Source organism: Chrysochloris asiatica, unplaced genomic scaffold, assembly GCF_000296735.1.
Source record: "Chrysochloris asiatica unplaced genomic scaffold, ChrAsi1.0 scaffold00104, whole genome shotgun sequence".
In the NCBI taxonomy this organism is placed as follows: domain Eukaryota; kingdom Metazoa; phylum Chordata; class Mammalia; order Afrosoricida; family Chrysochloridae; genus Chrysochloris; species Chrysochloris asiatica.
This window is the reverse complement of record NW_006408622.1, coordinates 9828415-9846786: the sequence shown is the minus strand read 5'-3', so window position 1 is coordinate 9846786 and position 18372 is coordinate 9828415. Positions and strand designations below refer to the sequence as shown.

Here is an 18372-nt window from a genome sequence, read left to right as displayed (position 1 = left end):
ATAGCCCACTGGACTCATTGATGTTCACATGTCCCAATAGCCCACTGGACTCATTGATTGCAACCCTGTTCAGTTCTTATCACTCTTCTTACCTCCACATATGGAGAGACCAATAGCTGCACTCTGGAGGTCCTTTTTTCTGTTCTGCTTTGAAAGCATCTTTCAGAAGTCATTTTGAAGCAATCAGAGTACAATTCAAGATAAAATTCAACACTCCTACTGCAAGTGGCCTGTAACCACAGAAGTAGCAGTCTGCTGTAGAGATGCTCTCGGTCCACAGCTGAGCGCCTCAGCAGACAGCTTGGATAACTCCGTCCCCTCATGGCTCTGTCCACTGACATAGTTCTTTCAATAGTCACGTATCTCTTGACTTCAGATGTCTTGAAAGTATATTATGATGGGCTTCTTAAATCTCTGATTGACATTAAACCTTGCTTGCTTTACTAAAGGAAGAAAAAAAAAGATGAAGTAGTCAGACACAAGGAATTATAAGGCTTCGGCCTAGGCCCAAGGCTTCTCTGTCAGGCCCACATCCTTGGGCCAGGCCACATGAAGCAGCAGTTCACTCGGACCCCTTTTACTCCCCCAGGTTTCCCTGTCGTCTTGCCTTTGTGTCAGCCAGGAGCTCATCTTCTGTGGTTGCACCGATGGGATAGTCCGCATCTTCCAGGCCCACAGTCTACACTACCTTGCCAACCTGCCCAAGCCTCACTACCTCGGGGTGGATGTGGCACAAGGACTAGAGCCAAGGTATTACCCAATGGGGGGAGGGCCCTGTTCAGAGGCTGTCTGCTGGCATCTGTCCATGCTTCCGCCTTTGTCTACACTTCTGTCCATCCTACAAATACGAGGGATTGTTTAAGGTCCTGGGCATGACATTGACGAACAAAGCAAACGAGGCAAGCACAGGATGAGAAGTCAGATTGGGCAGGGGAAGTGGGCAAACACAGGGCGGCTGCTGTGGGAAGGTGCCAGTGAGCTAGTCAGTTTCCACTCACTGACCACGTCCCCCCCAGGGCACAGTCTTTATGGGAACAGCTCTCCAGGTCTGTCTGCCACGGAGCCACCAGATGAGTTCACAACACCGTCGTTTCCCTCAGCAGCCTAACATTCAACACTTGCACCGCTGGGGCTCTTTAAACAAAGGAATAAGCAAAATAATTTCTGATCGTGATTGTTGGTGTTATGTGCTGTGAAGAAAAGAGCCTCAGATCAAGCACAAACTATAGTGGAATACGTTCTTCCATGTGGCAGACATTTATTAAACAGCTACTATGTGCTAGCTCTGGCCTGGAAGCAGGCTGCAGCAAAATCTCTTCCACAGTAAGGCCTACAGTCACATGAAGCGGGCTTGATGATGAACAGGTAGCCAGATAAGATCGTTTTGGGCTGTGGTGAAATAAAGCAGGAGTCAGGAAGAACGAGGCCTGGGAGATGGGGCTGTGTTGATGGGAAGCCTCTGATGAGGAAGAGCCAACTCTATGATGAGACTGGGTCCCAGGCAGAGGGGACAAGGGTACAACACACTTGAGTTTGACATGTAGAAATAGAGACTATCTGACCTAACCTTTATGTGCTAGGAGAAGATGGTGGCAGGCTAAGCATTCACGGAGGTCAACAGAGTAGCTTGTAGTCTATCCCCAAGTCACTGGATGCTGCTTTTACCTGATTGATAGGCCTTGAGAATTAGCTCTCTGTAGCTGCATGTCAAGAATGGGCAGAATGCTGGGCTGTGGCAGAGCTTCCCCTTTGTCCCAAGTTTGCTTTAGTGTAGGGAGGGGAGGCTGTCTAATCCGCTAACTGGGGTGGGCTAGGTACATGGGACACTGACTCCTAGGTGCCTTTTCCAGTAGACCACCTGGAGAGGCCAATTGGGTGTCAGGAATGAAAGAGTGTGGTAAGCAACCCATAGATGGTGGTATGTTGCAGTATCTAGGCTGCCCCTCTCTGTCAACTTCTGTTGTGTGTTGTGTGGCCTAAGAGAAGTCACTATAGTACCTCCCTGTTCTTCAGTTCCTCTTCTGTAAAATACAGAACATACCTCTTGTGGTAGTTAAGAGAATCCAGTACAGCTAAAGCTTGCAACCCCGCCAGCACACAGGAAGTGCTCAGTAAATTATAGCCATTGGGCCAGGAGATGGCCCCCTAGTTCCCTGCACAGAGTTTGTGTTGGCAGAGTCAAGGAGATACAAGGCCTGAGGTACATGCTCATGATCCTTTCATGCTCAGAGAACAAGAAAAGGAACATGGGTTGGGTGGCGTGCTTGGAGAGAAATGTTAACAGGAGTCAAAAATTCAAAATGTCCTCTGACATTAGACCCAAGCGTCCAGTTTTCAACCTCTGTGTTAGGAAGAAAACAAAGGGGGAGGGAAGAAGGAGTGGAGTGGGAGAGATGAACAGCTACAAACATCAGGCAAGAGGCAGCTGGATGTCACCACTTACAAGGACATTGATGGTGATGGATGACCCTGCGGCCTTGTTAGTTTCCTCTTCCGCAGGAAGGCAGAAGCAATATACCCAGATACGGTGGCGCTGACCTTTGACCCAACCAACCAGTGGCTGTCCTGTGTGTATAAAGACCACAGTATCTACATCTGGAATGTCAAGGACATCAACAAAGTGAGCAAGATGTGGTCAGAGCTCTTCCATAGCTCCTACGTCTGGAACGTGGAGGTGAGCCCCTCTCTCCTTCCTTCTGCCCCTACTTAGCCCCCAGTTTTGTGGGCTCATTTAGAAGAAGCTTCTATAGAATTTGGGGAACCCATTTAGTCATTCCTTCAACAGAGTGAACCCTACTATGTTCATGCATGAGGGGGCTTTTAAAAAATTTGAGGAAAATGTAATTAAAAGATGATGAAATTTTTCCACAAAATTTTTGAAGCCCCTCATGTATGTGTCTGTAAAAATGTGTGTGTAAAAAGGTGCCCTGGTGGTGCTGTAGGATAAGCACTGGGCTACTAATTGCGAAGTCAGCAGTCCAAACCCACCAACCACTCTGAGGAAGAAAGATGAAACTTTTCTGCTCCTGTAAAAATTTTCAGCCTCAAAAACCCTCTACAGGGTCAATATGAGGAGGATCGGCTCTGTGGTAGTGGGTAGGGGGCTGGGGTGTGTGTGGATTGGGCTTCAAAACACTTGTAGACAATGGAATGAAAAGATCATTGAATTTTTCCGCAAACTTTTGAAGTCCTCGTGTATATATATGGAATCCTGGTGTGGCGCTATGGGTTAATGTGCTAGACTGCAAAGTCAGTTTGAACTGCAGGGTTGGTGGTTCAAGCTCACCCCAGTCGCTCTTTGGAAATCCTCTAGAGTGTCTCTATGGGTTGGAACCAACTCGATGGCATTTAACAACAACTATACACACACACACACACAGAGTGAGAGAGTGTGAGTGAGTCCTGATGTGACACTGGGTTAGTGCACTGGACTACAAAGTCAGTTTGAAGCACAAGGTCGGCAGTTCAGGCTCACCAGTCACTCTTGGAAACCCTATACAGGGTCTCTATGGGTCGGAACCAACTCGGCACTTAACAACAACATGTATATATATATATGTCCTAAAATATATGTTATATATATGTGTGTGTGTTTTTTTTAATTCATGGATCTGGAATTAAGAGAATAGGTGGATCTTTCCATTGGTTATAGAAAATTCTCAGCCAGTATTGGTTTAAGAATTTCTTCTACCCCATTCTGTTTCTCCTTTCATAACTAATGTCAACTTTCTCTACATTCGTCATATTTTAAAAAAAAAAAAAAAAAGAGTTTTATAAAAACCACACAAAAGTAATTACGGATTGTCTTTAAGAGCTGTTGATCTTGGCATTTCTGAGGGATTGTAATCTGGTGATCTATCATTTCTTCAGAAACGCTTGCCCTCAGCTACCGTTTGGTTAGCTAGTGGTAGAGTTCACATTAATGTTGTTGTTGTTAGGTGCCATCGAGACGGTACCGACTAATAGCGACCTTATGCACAGCAGAACGAAACACTGCCTGATCCTGGACCAACCTCACTACTGTTGCAACGCTTGAGTCCATCGATGCTGCCACTTGGCCAATCCATCTTACTGGGGGTCTTCCTCTTTTTCTCTGATGCTCCACCTTACCAAACATGATATCCTTCTCCAACGACTGCTCCCTCCTGACAATATGTCCAAAGTATGAGAGATGAAGTTTGGCCATCTTGGCCTCCAAGGAGCACTCTGGCTGCACCTCTTCCAACAAAGATCTAATGGTTCTTTTGGCAGCCCATGGCACTTTCAATATTCTCCTCCAACACCATAACTCAAAGCGTCAATTAGAAAGGCAGAATACATGCTTGATTCGCTTCCTTTATTTGCCAGTTTTCAAGATAATTAATTGACTCCCTATTTTCTAAAAGTTGTTGTTGTTGTTAAGTGCCGTCGAGTCGTTTCCGACCCATAGCGACCCTGTACAGGGTTTCCGAGGCTGTAATTCTTTACGGGAGCAGAACGCCTCATCTTTCTCCCGCGGAGCAGCTGGTAGTTTCGAACCGCTGACCTTAAGGTTCGCAGCCCGATTCGTAACCACTACGCTACCAGAGCTCCTAAAGTAGCTGGTTTTTATTTAATGTTATGATAAACTTATATATTTGATATGTTCTGATCCATTGCAAGAATTAGTATTAGCTCCTTGATCCTTCAAGAATCCTAGTTCTTAAGGATACAGGGACTGATGGAATTAGATTATGCCCACTCATTTGCTTTTTCCTATATTGCACATACAATAGAAGGAAAATAGTGATTCCGTTTATTCTTTTCATATGTTCTCTCCAGCCTCTGGTTCTTTTTCTTGTTAATTATGCTTTCCTTACAGGAGCCAAGCACGTAGCTATTTTCTCCTTTTGATTTTCTCGTTTTAGAAGGGATATGGGTTGACTCTTAGATCTGTATTTTTGAATTCTGCTGAAGCACACATAATAAAACGAACTGTTTTGAAGTATACCATTCCATGGCATTTAGGACACTGACAGTGTCGTGGAACCGTCACCACTAGTCCCAGAGCAGTTTCGTCACATCACATTCGTCCATGGTGAGGGCACCACGTGCCAGCTTTTCTCCTTGTGCCCAGCACTTGTTCTTGTCCATTATTCCATGATGGCTGTCCTCATTGACATGAGGTGGAACCTGGATTTGCAGCTCCCCAAGAAACGTTGACTGAGGATCTTTTTGTTGGCTTGCTGGCCGTCCTTGTAGTTGTATACTCCTATCTCTGGAAAAACACCTACTCAAGTTCTTTCCTTTTTTTAATTGGGTTGTTTGCCTTTTGTTGTAAGAGTTCTTTATGTGTGCTGGATACTAGACCCTTATCACATAGATGATTGGCAACTGTTTTTCCCCTTCTGTGGGTTGTCTCCTCACGTTCTTTTTCTAGTGCCCTTTCATGCACAAAAGTCTTTCATTCTGACGTCTAATTCATCTATTTTTTCTTTTGTAGCTTACGCTTTTGATGTCATATGAGAAACCATGGCCAGATCCAAGGTCTTGAAGATTTACACTAAACTAAGAGTTTTATGTTTTAGCTCTTAAAATTAGATCTTTGGTCCATTTTGAAATAATTTTTATATATGGCATGAGCTCAGGGTCCAGCTTAATTCTTTTGCATGTGGCTATCCATCCCAGTAGCATTTGTTAAAAAGATTTCTTTTTTCTCCATGTTGGAAATCAATTAACCATAATTAATGGGTTCACTTTTGGACTCTCAATTATAGTCTATTGATCAGTGTGTATCTATCTGTGTGTTACTGCCACACTCTTCTAATTACTGTGTTAAGTTTTGTAATTGAGAAATTGAATACTTTGAATAATTTTGGCTACTCAGAGCTCCTTACAATTCCATATGAATTTTACGATCCATTTTCCCATTGCTGCATAAAAAAGGCTGCTGGGGATTGCACTGAATTTGTAGGTTGCTTTGGTGTGAGTCTTGCCATCTTAATATTAATTTTTCTGATGCATGAAAACAAAGTCTTTTCATGTATTCTTTTATTAATCTCAGCAGTGCTTTGTAGATTTTGTGTACAGACCTTTCAGTTCCTTGGTTAAATTTATTCTTAGGTATTTTATTATTTTGTATGCTGTTGTAAATGGAATTGTAATTTCCTTCTCAACTTGTTTATTGCTAGTGTATAGAAATACAGCTGATTTTTTGTGTTTATTTTGCATCCTGTGACTATGCTGAATTAATATGTTTAGCTCTAATTAGCTTTCTTTGGTGGGAGGATGGAATATGGTAGGAGTAAGGAATGACGATTAGGGTTAGGACTATGACTCAGTCTTGGCTTGACCCAGACTTCGTTTAATGTTAGAGTACAGCTCAAACTCATTTTTCAAGGGTAGTAACATAGTAGTTAAGGAGCTCTGGTAGCGTAGTGGTTACGAATCGGGCTGCGAACCTTAAGGTCAGCGGTTCGAAACTACCAGCTGCTCCGCGGGAGAAAGATGAGGCTTTCTACTCCCGTAAAGATTTACACCCTCGGAAACCCTGTACAGGGTCGCTATGGGTCGGACCCGACTCGATGGCACTTAACAACAACAACAACAGCTCAAACTAGGGTTAGAGTTGGGGATGAGGGTTGGGCTATGACTAGGAGTAAGGCTTGATCTAGGTTTCAGGGTTACAGTAGGTTTATTTTTATATTTAATTTTTTCTTGAAATCTTGATTTCCTCTTCATTTGAAAGTTCTTTAACTGGATTAATTCCCTTATTTTACTTTATGGTTTTGTTGTTGCTGCAGCTGTATCTTTTGTTTGCTCTTTTCAGTTTTTTGGTCTGCTTTACTTTGCATACCTATATCTGCGTTGGGTCTAGGGGATATGGCATATATATCAGGATGTTGTCTGCTGTTGTTGGCTCGCTTTCCAGAGTACTCCCTGTAGTAATTTTTATAAATGAGTCTGGTTTTTATAAGTTCTTTAAATTTCTGTTTGTCTGAAAATGACCTAATTTTGCTGCCATATTTGATAGACCGTTTACTGGCTATGTTTTTCTTGGTTGGCAATTTTTTCTTTCAGTGTTTTATATATATCATTCTATTGTCTTCTTGCCTGCATGGTTTTTTTCCTGAGAAATCAGAGGCTAGTCTTATTAGTTCTCCTAATAACAGCACTTAACAACAACATATAACTCTTAAGCTTTGTTGTAGTTGTTCTTTTGTCTGGTTACTCCTCTAGCAGATGATTATTGAGACATATTTCTTCAAGCTTAGTAATGCAGCTTTCCATGGAGTCAATTCGATTTCTCTGCCATTTTAGCATATTATCTGTTTCTGAGGGCTTAGTGTTCATCTTCTGAATTTCAATCTGTTGAGTTTTTCAAATATTTTGTCAATTTGTTTGCCAATTTTTTCTGTCGCTTTGTCTATGTTTTCCTTGATTTCATCTGTAGTTTTCTCTCAATTCATGGAAGTTGCCTAATTAACATTCTCTTACATTCCTTATCAGTTTGTTGTTGTTGTTGTTGTTAGGTGCCATTGAGTGGGTACTGACTCACAGCTACCTTATGCACAGAAGAATGAAACACTGCCCGATCTTGGGCCAACCTCACAATTGTTGCCATGCTTGAAAGCCCATTGATGCTGCCACTTTGCCAATCCATCTCGCTGGGGGTCTTCCTCTTTTTCTCTGACCCTCCACCCTACCAGTTGGTAGGAACTATCAAATGGTAGTTACGATACCATTTCTGGGGTTTTATTTTCTGATTCTATTTTGGTCACTTGTGTGAGGCACTCTGTCTTGTTTCTTTGTATTTGCTGAAATTGTCCGTTTTCTCTGAGACATTGTGGTGGTGTATTTATATTTGGTGGTGGTGGTCATGTGTGGTGGAGTTGGAACCGACTCATAGGGACCCTGTACAGGGTTTCTGAGGCTGTAAATCTTTACAGGAGCAGAACGCCTCATCTTTCTCCCGCGGAACAGCTTTTTTATTTAGTTGATGATTTTATCTTGTCAGGCGCTCACCACCTGTCTCCTGGGGGACGTGGTAGAGACTGGAGTATGAACACAGTTAGTTCTTTGTGTAGCCTAGTTCATGGTAATGGTGCTCTGCCTGGTGCCCTATCCCAGAGCAGAGGCTGCGCAGGACGGGGTGCCACTGGCCCCGGGTTGGTGAGGATGGGGTCTGGCTGTGCCCCCATCTACCAGGAGGGCACAGGAACAAGGAAGAACTCTACCCCCTTGCTACCAACTCCTTGCTGCATCCTGCCACTTGCAAAAGCTCAAGTTGACCACATCGTTCCATGCCACCCTACTGTCTGCCCGTTTTTCTTCTCTCTCACTGCTCCCATTCCACTTCCTCTTCCAGTTACCACTCAGTCCCCCCCTCTGTCCTGTCCTGTGATGCTCAGAGCGCCGGGATCACCATCTGTCTCCATTTCCCTCCACCTCCCATGTCTTTGTTCTGTGTGTCTCCTTACTCCCACATCTCGCCTGCTCACTCCCTCTAATGGTTTGTGGGTGTGTTTGAATCCATGTTCTTCAGAGTTTTCTGTATGCGACATTTCCTTATCTGTAAATAGAGATATTTGTGCATTTTGCATCCCTACTTGGATGCTTTTCACATCCTTTCTTTGTCTGATTGCTTTGGCTAGAACTTCTAGTACAATATTTCATAGATGCAGTGAAAGAGTGCATCTTTATCTCATTCCTGATTTGGGGGGAAAGCCAGCTAGCTGTTCTTCACCATTAAGTAGTATGTTAGCTGAGGCTTTTTCAAAATGTTCTTTATCCTGTTAAGGAAGTTCCCTTCTATTCCTTTTCATTGTGTAAAAGTCCTTGGATTTTACCAAATGCCTTTTTTTTTTTCAATTGAGATGATCATATGTTTCTTCCCTTTGGGTATTATATTGACTGATTTTCTTGTATTGAATCACTCTTGCATTCCTGGAATAAATCCCATTTAATCCTATTGTATGGTCCTTTTAATACGCTGTTGGGTTGTTTTTGCTAGTATTTGTTGAGGATTTTTGCATTAACATTTAAAAGGGATATTAGACTTTAGTTTTTTTTCCTTGAGTTGCCTTTGACTTTGGTAACAGGGTAATGCTGGCCTCATAAATTAGGGAATTTTCCCCTCCTCTGTGGAGTCCTGGTGTGGCGCTGTGGGCTAATGTGTCAGACTGTAAAGTCCTTTGAACTGCAAGGTTGGTGGTTCAAGCTCACCAGCTGCTCCTTGGAAACCCTATACAGGGTGGCTATGGGTCGGAAGCGACTCTAAGGCACTTAACAACAACAACTATTTAAAAAGGTTCTGTATCATAAGCACTGGGCTGTGAACCACAAGGTCAGCAGTTTGAGCCCACCAGCTATTCATGGGAGAAAGATGAGGCTTTCTGCTCCCTCAGAGATGTACAGCCTCTGAAACCCTATACAGAGTTGCTATGAGTTGGAACCAACTCACTGACACTTAACAACTTTTTAACTTTGAGATTGTGAGAAACGTTGTCTATACTGACAGACGGTCAAGTAATCTAATCTGTACTCATTTTAGCCATCTGTATTCGATTTTGCAAAATCAAGCACCCAACCCAGTAGACAGGGACAAACATGCCACATGGCATGCCACAAATGGTTTTTATTTTTGTCTCCAAAATGCCCCTCCTCCAGTTCCAGTTCCCCATATACAATTCTATGGCTGGTTCCATTTCCCCTCCCCCCCAAAATGGCTTGCCCTTGATCTTAGTGGCTGTATTCTGATTTAAACTTCCTAGTCCTAGAACAGCCTGCTTGCTTCAGCAATCTGTCTGCCAGGTCTAATCTCATGAATTCCTGAAGATGGACCATGCCCACAAGACTTATTTCTCACAAGACTAACTTTAAAAAAAGAGTTGACACCCCAAAAAAACAAAACAGAAAAGCAGAGAGAAGCCAATACAGTTGAATGATGATGCATGGAGTGGATTGTAATCATTGCAATGAAACAATGAGAGGCAAAGCTGATGTTCTCCCATGTAAACTATCACTCAATTCACAATAAAAACATTAAAAAAGAGTTGGTGTTAACTCTTCATTAAAGGTTTGGTCCTGGGCTTTTCTTGGATGAGAAGTTTTTGATTACTGATTCAATCTCTTACTTGATAGTTATGTTGTGTTTAGTCAGTTTAAGTAGTTTGTGTTTTTCTAGGAATTTGTTAATTCTAGGTTATCTATTTTGTTGGTGTACACTTGTTTGTTGTGTTCTCTTATGATCCGTTTTATTTCTGTAAGATCTGTAGTAATGTTATCTACTTTCATTTCTGTGAGATGGAACGAGCCACAACACAAACACCCACGTGTAAGGCTTTATTGGAGGTTGGAAGGAAAGAGAGAGGGAGTGCCAGGGGAAGGATTTTTATACTGATCAAAGAGGAGGGCGGGGTTGAGATCAGTGGAGGTAAATGATAGGTTGACTAGGGATGACATGCCGGTAGGGAGACCGAAAGCGCGGCAAGCAGCCATTTTATTATGCACGTGGCTGAGGGATTCTATCGATTTCTGATTTTAATCATTTGAAGTCTATTTTTTCTTTATTTTCTTTTTGTCTAGCTTAAAGCATTGTGATACCTGATTCTCTCCAGTGTTTTCTATTCTCTATTTTTTGGTGTAGTGCCATGGGTTAATGCAGTAGACCGCAAAGTAGTTTGATCTGCAAGGTTGGCGGTTCAAGCTTACCAGGTTCTCCTAAGAAACCCTATACAGGGTCGCTATGGGTCAGAACCGACTTGACAGCACTTAACAACAACAACAACAACTTTGTACTGTGCTCTAAGTATTGTATCCTTCCTTCTCTTAGCTCTGGGTTTAATTTTGCTCTTCTTTTTCTAATTGCTTAAGGTGTGAAGTTACTGATTTAATGTATTTCTCTTTTAGGTATTTACAGCTATAGATTTTCTTCTGAGCACTGTTTACACTGCATCCCATAAGTCTTGGTATGTTGTGTTTTCATTTTGATTTATTTTCTAATTTCTCTGTGAAATTAGGTATTCTTGGACCCTTTGGTTATTTTAAGAGTGTGTTTAATTCCACATATTTGTGAATTTTACAATTCGCTTCTATTACTGATTTCTACTTTCATTCCATTATGGTTGGAGAAGATACTTAGTGTAATTCTTCGTAAATTTATAGAGATTTGTTTTGTGGTTTAACATGGTCTATCCTGAGAAGGTTCCACGTGCACTTGAGAAGAATGCATTTTGCTATTGTTGGGCGGAGTGTTTTATATATGTCTATTCAGTTCAATGACTCCTGATGTGATGCTGGACTTCGAACCTCAAGGTCAGCAGTTCAAACCCACCAATTGTTCCTCGGGAACCTTATACAGGAGGGTCACTGTGAGTTGGAACCAACTCGATGGCGTTAAGAACATCAGTTCTAGTTGGATTACAAAATTGTTCAAATCTTCTCTTTCCTTATTTATGTATCCAGCTCTACCCATTATTGAAAATGGTGTACTGAGACGCACCTTTAATTGTAGAATTGTCTGTTTCTTGCTTTGATTCTGACAGTGTTTGCTTTATCTGTTTTGGGTCTCTTGTTGAAGCATAAAGTTTATAATTGTTCTTTTTGCTTTTTGATAAATTGATACTTTGTATCATTATACAAGAGGATTTAAAACACTGATGAAGATCAAAGAGCACAGCCTTTGGTATGGATTACATCTGTACGTAAAGAAAACAAAAATCCTCACCACTGGAACAATAAACAATATTCTTATCAATGGAGAAAAGATTGAAGTTGTCAAGGACTTCATTCTTCTTAGATCAACTATCAACACTCATAGAAGCAGCAGTCAAGAATTCAAGCGACGTGTATTGCATTAGGCAGATCTGCTGCACAAGACCTTTTTAAAGTGTTGAAGAGCAAAGATGTCAGCTTTGAGGACTAAGGTACACCTGACCCAAGCCATGGTATTTTCAGTAACCTCATATGCATGTGAAAGCTGGACAGTGAATAAGGAAGACCATAGAAGAATTGATGCTTTTGAGTTATGGTGTTGGAGGAGAGTATTGAAAGTGCCATGGGCTGCCAAAAGAACCAATAGATCTATGTTGGAAGAAGTTCACCAGAGTGCTCCTTGGAGACCAAGATGGCCAAACTTCGTCTCACATACTTCGTACATATTGTCAGGAGGGACCAGTTGCTGGAGGATATCATGTTTGGTAAGGTGGAGGGTCAGAGAAAAAGAGAAAGACCCTCAGCAAGATGGATTGGACTAATGTGTGCCTCAGTGGGCTAAAGTATGATAACAGTAGTGAGATTCGCCCAGGATCGGGCAGTGTTTCATTCTGTTGTGCATAAGGTCACCAACCAACTCGTTGGCACCTAACAACATCAATGTACAATGTCCTTGTCTTGCTCTTCTAACAGTTTTTTATTCAAAGTCAATTTTGTCTGATAGTAATACAGCCATCTCAGCTCTCTTTTGATGGCTGTTTGCATGGAGGATCGTTTTCTACCCTTCCATCTATTTTATTTCCTTTAGTCTAAAGCGAGTTTCTTACATAGTTGGATTGGGTTTCTTTTTATCCATTCTTCTATTGTCTGACTTGATTGAAGAGTTTAATACATTCACATTTTAAGTAATTATACTTACTTCTACAGTTTTGCTCTTCGTTTCTATATTTCTTATGCCTTTTTTTTTTTTTTTTTTTTTGTCTCTCATTTCCTCCATTACTGGCGCCTTTTGTGCTTAGTAGATTTTTTTGGGGGGTGGGGCGTGGAATAAACTGATTCCCTTTTTGAATATACATTAAAGATATATCCTTTATGGTTACCATGGAGATTATATTTGATACCCTAAGTTTGTAGCAGTCTGGTTTGAATCAATATCAACTTCAATAACATACAGAAGTCCCACTCCTATACAGCTTACAGCTCCACCGCCCCTGTCTGTTGTTTCTGTCACAGATTACCTCTTTATACAAATGTGTCTAATAATGCAGGTTTAGAATTAAATTTTATGGTTATATCATTTAAATCACGAAGGAAATAAAAAGCAGGAGTTATAAACCAAAAGTATAATAACACATTGGCTTTTATATTTGCCTATTAGCTATCTTTACTGGGGAGCTTTAGGTCTTCATAGTTTGTAGTGGTAGTAAGCACTCTGTGCCTGGTTCTTTGATTTCCACCTGGCCTCCCTGGTTGCTGATGAGAAATCATCTGTTTGTCGTGTGGAGGGTTTTATGTACGTGATACATTCTCTCTCTCCTTGCCTGAAGATGCTTCTTTGTCTTTAGCTTTTGATGGTTTGGCAATAAGGCATCTTCATGTGTCTTTGAGTTTATGCAATCTGAAGTTTTTTTAAGTGTCCTGGATATGCAGATTCATATCTCTCACCAAATTTGGAAAGTTTCCATCCATTTAGGGTCAGGACCAACTCCACAGCATAAATCAATTCTTGGTGGCCGTAATGTGTATGTTTCTCTGCTCAGTGATGCTCCACAGACCCCTCAGTCTCTTGTCACTTGTGTTTATTGGTTTTTGTTTGTTTGTTTTCTTTTTCCCTGCTCCTCAGACAGAATAATTTCAATTGTCCTGTCTTCCAGTTCACTGATGCTTTTTTCTCCCTGCCCTAGTTAACCTGCTATTACACCACTCTAGTGGCCTTTTTTTTTTCATTTCAGTTCATGTACATTTCAGCTACAAGATTTCTATATAGTTTCTTTATATAATTTCTGATTTCTTTTTTGAGATTCTCTATTTGGTGAGACATTGTTCTTCTGGTTTGTTTAGTTCTTTGTCCACTGAAGTTTCCTTTAGCTTTCTCAGCATATTCCAAACAGTTGATTTAAAGTCTTTGTCTGAAAAGTCCAGTAGTGGAAGTCTTTGCAAAACTCTTGTGTCAGTGACTTCTGCTGGCTTCTCATTCCTGGTGTCTTGTGTCCTTTTGTGCTTAGTGAGTTTTGATAGAGCGTCTCCATTTTCTTTGGAAATTTAACTGTGGGGATGTTTTAAGATCTCTTTTTTCACCCAAGTGCAGCTCTCACTGCGGTGGCTGTAATGGGTCGCCCTTTGCCTTGTTCTCTGATACACAGGTGTATCCTGAGTTTGAGGATCAGAGAGCTTGTCTGCCTTCAGGATCTTTCCTGACCTGTTCCTCGGACAACACCATTCGCTTCTGGAATATGGATAACAGCGCTGACTCATACTGGAAGAAAAACATCTTCAGCAATGTGAGTGGCTTCATTATGAACTATCTGTTAGGAGAAATAAAGACCTGCTTGAAACTAAGATTTGAGGTCAGGAGGGAGTATTAATGGAACCTAGGTGGGAGTCCTCAGTGGGGGCAGGAACTAGGAACTGAAGTCAGCTGCTACTTTTTCCCTCCCTCTTGTTTCACTCTCTCTCCCTTGTTGGGTTCTAAGGTAGCACGGTTTTTCCTCTTTATTTCTATCTGCTAATCAACTTTTGCTCTCTAGCCATGTGTGGATAAGGCCACCCCAGGCAACCTGGCACATTCAATAGCGAAGTGCTCCTCAAATCTTGAGCTGGAATTTCTGGGGAAACCATCCAGTGGGCCAACAGGCAGAGACCTCCTTCTGTCTAGGGAGCTGCGGAAAGATGAAAATGATTGGTATCCCTAGGGCAGAGTTAGGGAGCATCTGGGGAGCTGACCTGAATCCTATTTATTTATACTGGTATTTACTAAGGTCTGTGCCGAGTGCAGTGCTGGGGTCGGCTGGGGGTGTACAGCAGAGATCAAGACAGACCCTTCTCCTGCCTTCGTGGCGGCCACGGTCTAAAGGGTGAACTGCACGGATCACAAGTGTGACAAGTGTCATGGAGGGAAATTGCAGGATGCTAACAGAATAGGTGGAGCCCTGGGGTGGCCTGTGGGCTAGTGCACCAGACTGCAAAGCTGTTTGAACTGCAAGGTCGGCGGTTCAAGCTCACCAGCTGCTCCTCGGAAACCTTACATAGGGTCACTATGGGTCGGAGTTGACTCAATGGCACTTAACAACAGCAACAACAGAATATGTAACAGCTCTCACCTGGGGCATCAGGGGCAACTTCCTGGAGGAAGAGATGACTGAGTTGAGGTATGGAGGGTTGGAGTCAAGAGGGGAAGGTAAGTGTTCCAGGCCAAGGAAACATCCTGTGCAAAGGTCCCTGAGATGGGCAAGAGCTTGGTGAGTTGGAAGACCTGAAAGAGGTCAGTGTGGAGGGAACAGAAAGAGGCCCTGAATGCAGGGTGTATGTGGCAGGAGCTCCTCTCGCACTCTCTCACCCTCCACCCAGCACGGTCAGCTTCTCCTCGGCACCTCTGATACTGCACAAAATAGAACAACCCAACAACAGACATTTAGTTCTCTGACTCAAAAGCAATCTGGAGGTTTGAGGGCAGCTAGAGGAAGCCCTTAGAGACCCAAGAGCCTTCCTGCTCCTTGTGCTTCTCCAAGATGGCTGCTGGAGCACCGGCCATCACATCTTGCATTGCAGGCAGCAAGACAGGAAAGGAAGCAGAAGGGTTCTCATTGGCATTCCAACTCATTGACCAGAATTCCTTTGCACAGCTTCATTTAACTGTCAGGGGGACTGGGTAACACAGTTATGAATCTGAGTCAAAAAGCCCTAGTGGCTCGGTGGGTTGGGTATTGGGCTGCTGAATGCAAGGTCAGCTGTTCAAACCCACCAGCCACTCTGTAAGAGAAAGATGAAGCTGTCTGCTCCCATGAAGATTTATAGTCTTGGAAACCCTGTGTAAGGTGACTGATAGAACCTGTATTAGTTGGAATCGACTCGGTGGCAGTGGGTTTCGGTTTATTGAAGCTTCCAGCTCAGAACAGGCACTTTCTTACTAATGAAGTGGGGAGGCTGGCTACTGGGAAGTCATGGAGGGACTGAAACTCTTCTGAACTCCTCATGGCACTGACCTCCAGCCTCTCCCTCCTGCAGACCCTTCTGAAGGTAGTGTACGTGGAGAATGACATCCAGCACCTGCAGGACACGTCCCACTTCCCAGACCGGGGGAGTGAAAATGGGACACCCATAGATGCGAAAGCCGGGGTACGAGTCATGCAGGTCAGTCCTGACGGCCAACACCTGGCTTCCGGCGACCGAAGCGGCAATCTGAGGTAAGTTGGCCTAACAGGTGTTGGGTGTGCACCTCCATCCTGGGCCTGGGTGTTCAGGTGATGGGGAGGAGGAGCTGGGCAGGGGTATCCAGAGGGCTTGAGATCAGGGTAAGCTCCCAGGACCTCCGCAGCTGGGTCTGCAAACACTGAGTGCTGCTCGAGTGGGTGGGCACACTTGCACGACTTAAAGGCGGGCGACATGGTGTTTGTGATACCCCTGCTGACCCATCCAGGAAGATGCCAGCTAGAGGTTGGGGAGTTCTGTGGCCCCATAGGAGGGACAGTGGGAGTGGAGCATTTGAGAGCTCAGGTTGTTTACCTCCCCCTCCCCCAACCACAGGATTTTTTTCAAGATGTTACCATGCGGGCAGAACATGAGCATGAGCTCAGTCACAGGGACTGGGTTTAGGATGACAAAAGATAGCCGTGTCCACCTGAGTGGACTGTGAGGAAGGGAAGGGACCAGGCAGCCACCACACAGCATCAGGAATTCAGGCTCCAGGCCTGAATTGAGGTGGAATGTCAATGACTCTTCTGCTTCCTTTCCATTGTCACACACACCAAGAACAGCAGAAAGTGCACATGGTTTTTGTTGGTTTGTGTGTGTGTGTGAAATGCAATAATTTTCAAGTGTTACCAAGTGTGTGGCTACCAGTCATTGCATAATACAGACTACAATGACGGAGGGCTACCCACGTGCATGGGGTTCTACCATGTCCGGCAGAAATAGGAGCAAGGGCTGCCCTGGGCACAGTCCTCCTCCCCCAGGCCTGGACACTGACATGAGCTCTGTGGGTAGCAATGATGTCATCCTCTCCCAACGCTATGGTATTAGCTCTGTCATTAGCTCCATTTTCAGATGGGTTAACTGAGGTAAGAGAAGGCAGGGGAGTGGCACAAGTAGACAGTTGAAGAGCAAGGAGGAATGTCTTTTACTTCAGGCCTGGTTGACCCGTTGACTATAAGACTTCATTTGGAGAGAATGAAAAAAGTCTAGATTTGAGACTTTAAGAATGAGAGATTAGAATCCAAGGTTCCCACCCATAGGTGCTCTGGCCCCACTCCCTTCCCCAGGGACTACATCTCTGATACAGCCTGCCATGACCCCTCTTCCCACAGCTGGAGTAGGCTCGGTACTACTCCCTTTAGAGTGGAAGGGTTCTAGATGAGGTGTGACTGGGCATCTTTGGACCAGTCAGCCAGGGCGCAGGGGATCCCCATATCCCGGAGCTCGCGGCAGAGTCCCACGGGAGCTGGGTGGCATGTGTCTTCCAGGATCCATGAGCTGCACTTCATGGATGAGCTGGTCAAGGTGGAGGCCCATGATGCTGAGGTGCTGTGTCTGGAGTACTCCAAGCCTGAAACAGGTGAGTCCACAGTGGGGTCAGGGGTCGGGGTGGTGGAGGAAGCAGGGCAGTGGCTCCCCTGGAAGAGCCACACAGAAAGGTAGTTGCATCTGATGGGACTGTGAGTGACAGCTGAGAGTCCCATGTTTAATAAGGGCCCGTATTGCTGGGCACTGGGACCAGGGTGGCGGCATTCCATAATGCAGGACACTGACACATTGGACTTGGCCTGACTTGCTCCTTCCTGGTCTCCAGAATCTGAAGGATGTCAGAAGACATGAACGTTGAATGAATGAATGTATGAATGAGCTCATCTTCTACTGGGGAGACGGATCAGGAGATGTTTTTAATGAAACATGTTTTGAAAATGTTTGAAGCCGACAGATAGGTTGCAAGACTTTTACAGTGAAATCCAGACCCTTCACCCAGAGTCCTCAAACAGTTTTCATTTAACTCCTGTCTGATTCTAGGACTGTATCAGGAGGTTTCAAAATGTTTGTGGAAAAATTCCAGTCTTGTGTTGTTTTGTGTTGCTTCCATTCCTTTTTATTCTTTTTTCGGGGGTAAAAGGGTGGAAGTGGGGATGTACACAAAAGCACTCAGAAATGTATAATAATTAAAACAACCAAAGGGCACATTCTGCAAGTCTGCCTCCTGGTCACCAGCACACAGCCTTTCTCTTTCCATGAATCTAGAGTCCTCATTTGCTCCCTCTCTCCATGTTCTCATCTCTGCCTCCATCTCTGCTGTCGCTGCTTCTCTAGATAGGGTCCTACAATCCGCTCATGCTCTTCTCCCTTGATGGTCCTAGGGTCCTCTGTTCCTGGACTGTAAGATTAACTACTCCCTTGATTTTGTTACAAAACTTCTACTTTTACAGTGTGGCAGCCGCAATTAGTCATGATAACAATTACTGTTGTTGTTGTTGTCAGGTGCCATCGAGTCGGAAC

The 18372-nt window shown here is 43.7% G+C and overlaps 1 protein-coding gene across 1 annotated transcript in view; it reads left to right on the top strand.

Annotated features, from left to right (window-relative positions):
- The window catches only part of WDR62 (WD repeat domain 62), a 64219-nt gene that overhangs the window by 26958 nt on the left and 18889 nt on the right, over window positions 1-18372 (top strand). The window contains exons 8-12 of the mRNA XM_006867406.1: window positions 590-750; window positions 2485-2674; window positions 14037-14174; window positions 15898-16076; window positions 17352-17443. Of these exons, the coding sequence (XP_006867468.1) occupies window positions 590-750; window positions 2485-2674; window positions 14037-14174; window positions 15898-16076; window positions 17352-17443 (760 nt within the window). The remainder of the gene's footprint in view (window positions 1-589; window positions 751-2484; window positions 2675-14036; window positions 14175-15897; window positions 16077-17351; window positions 17444-18372) is intronic.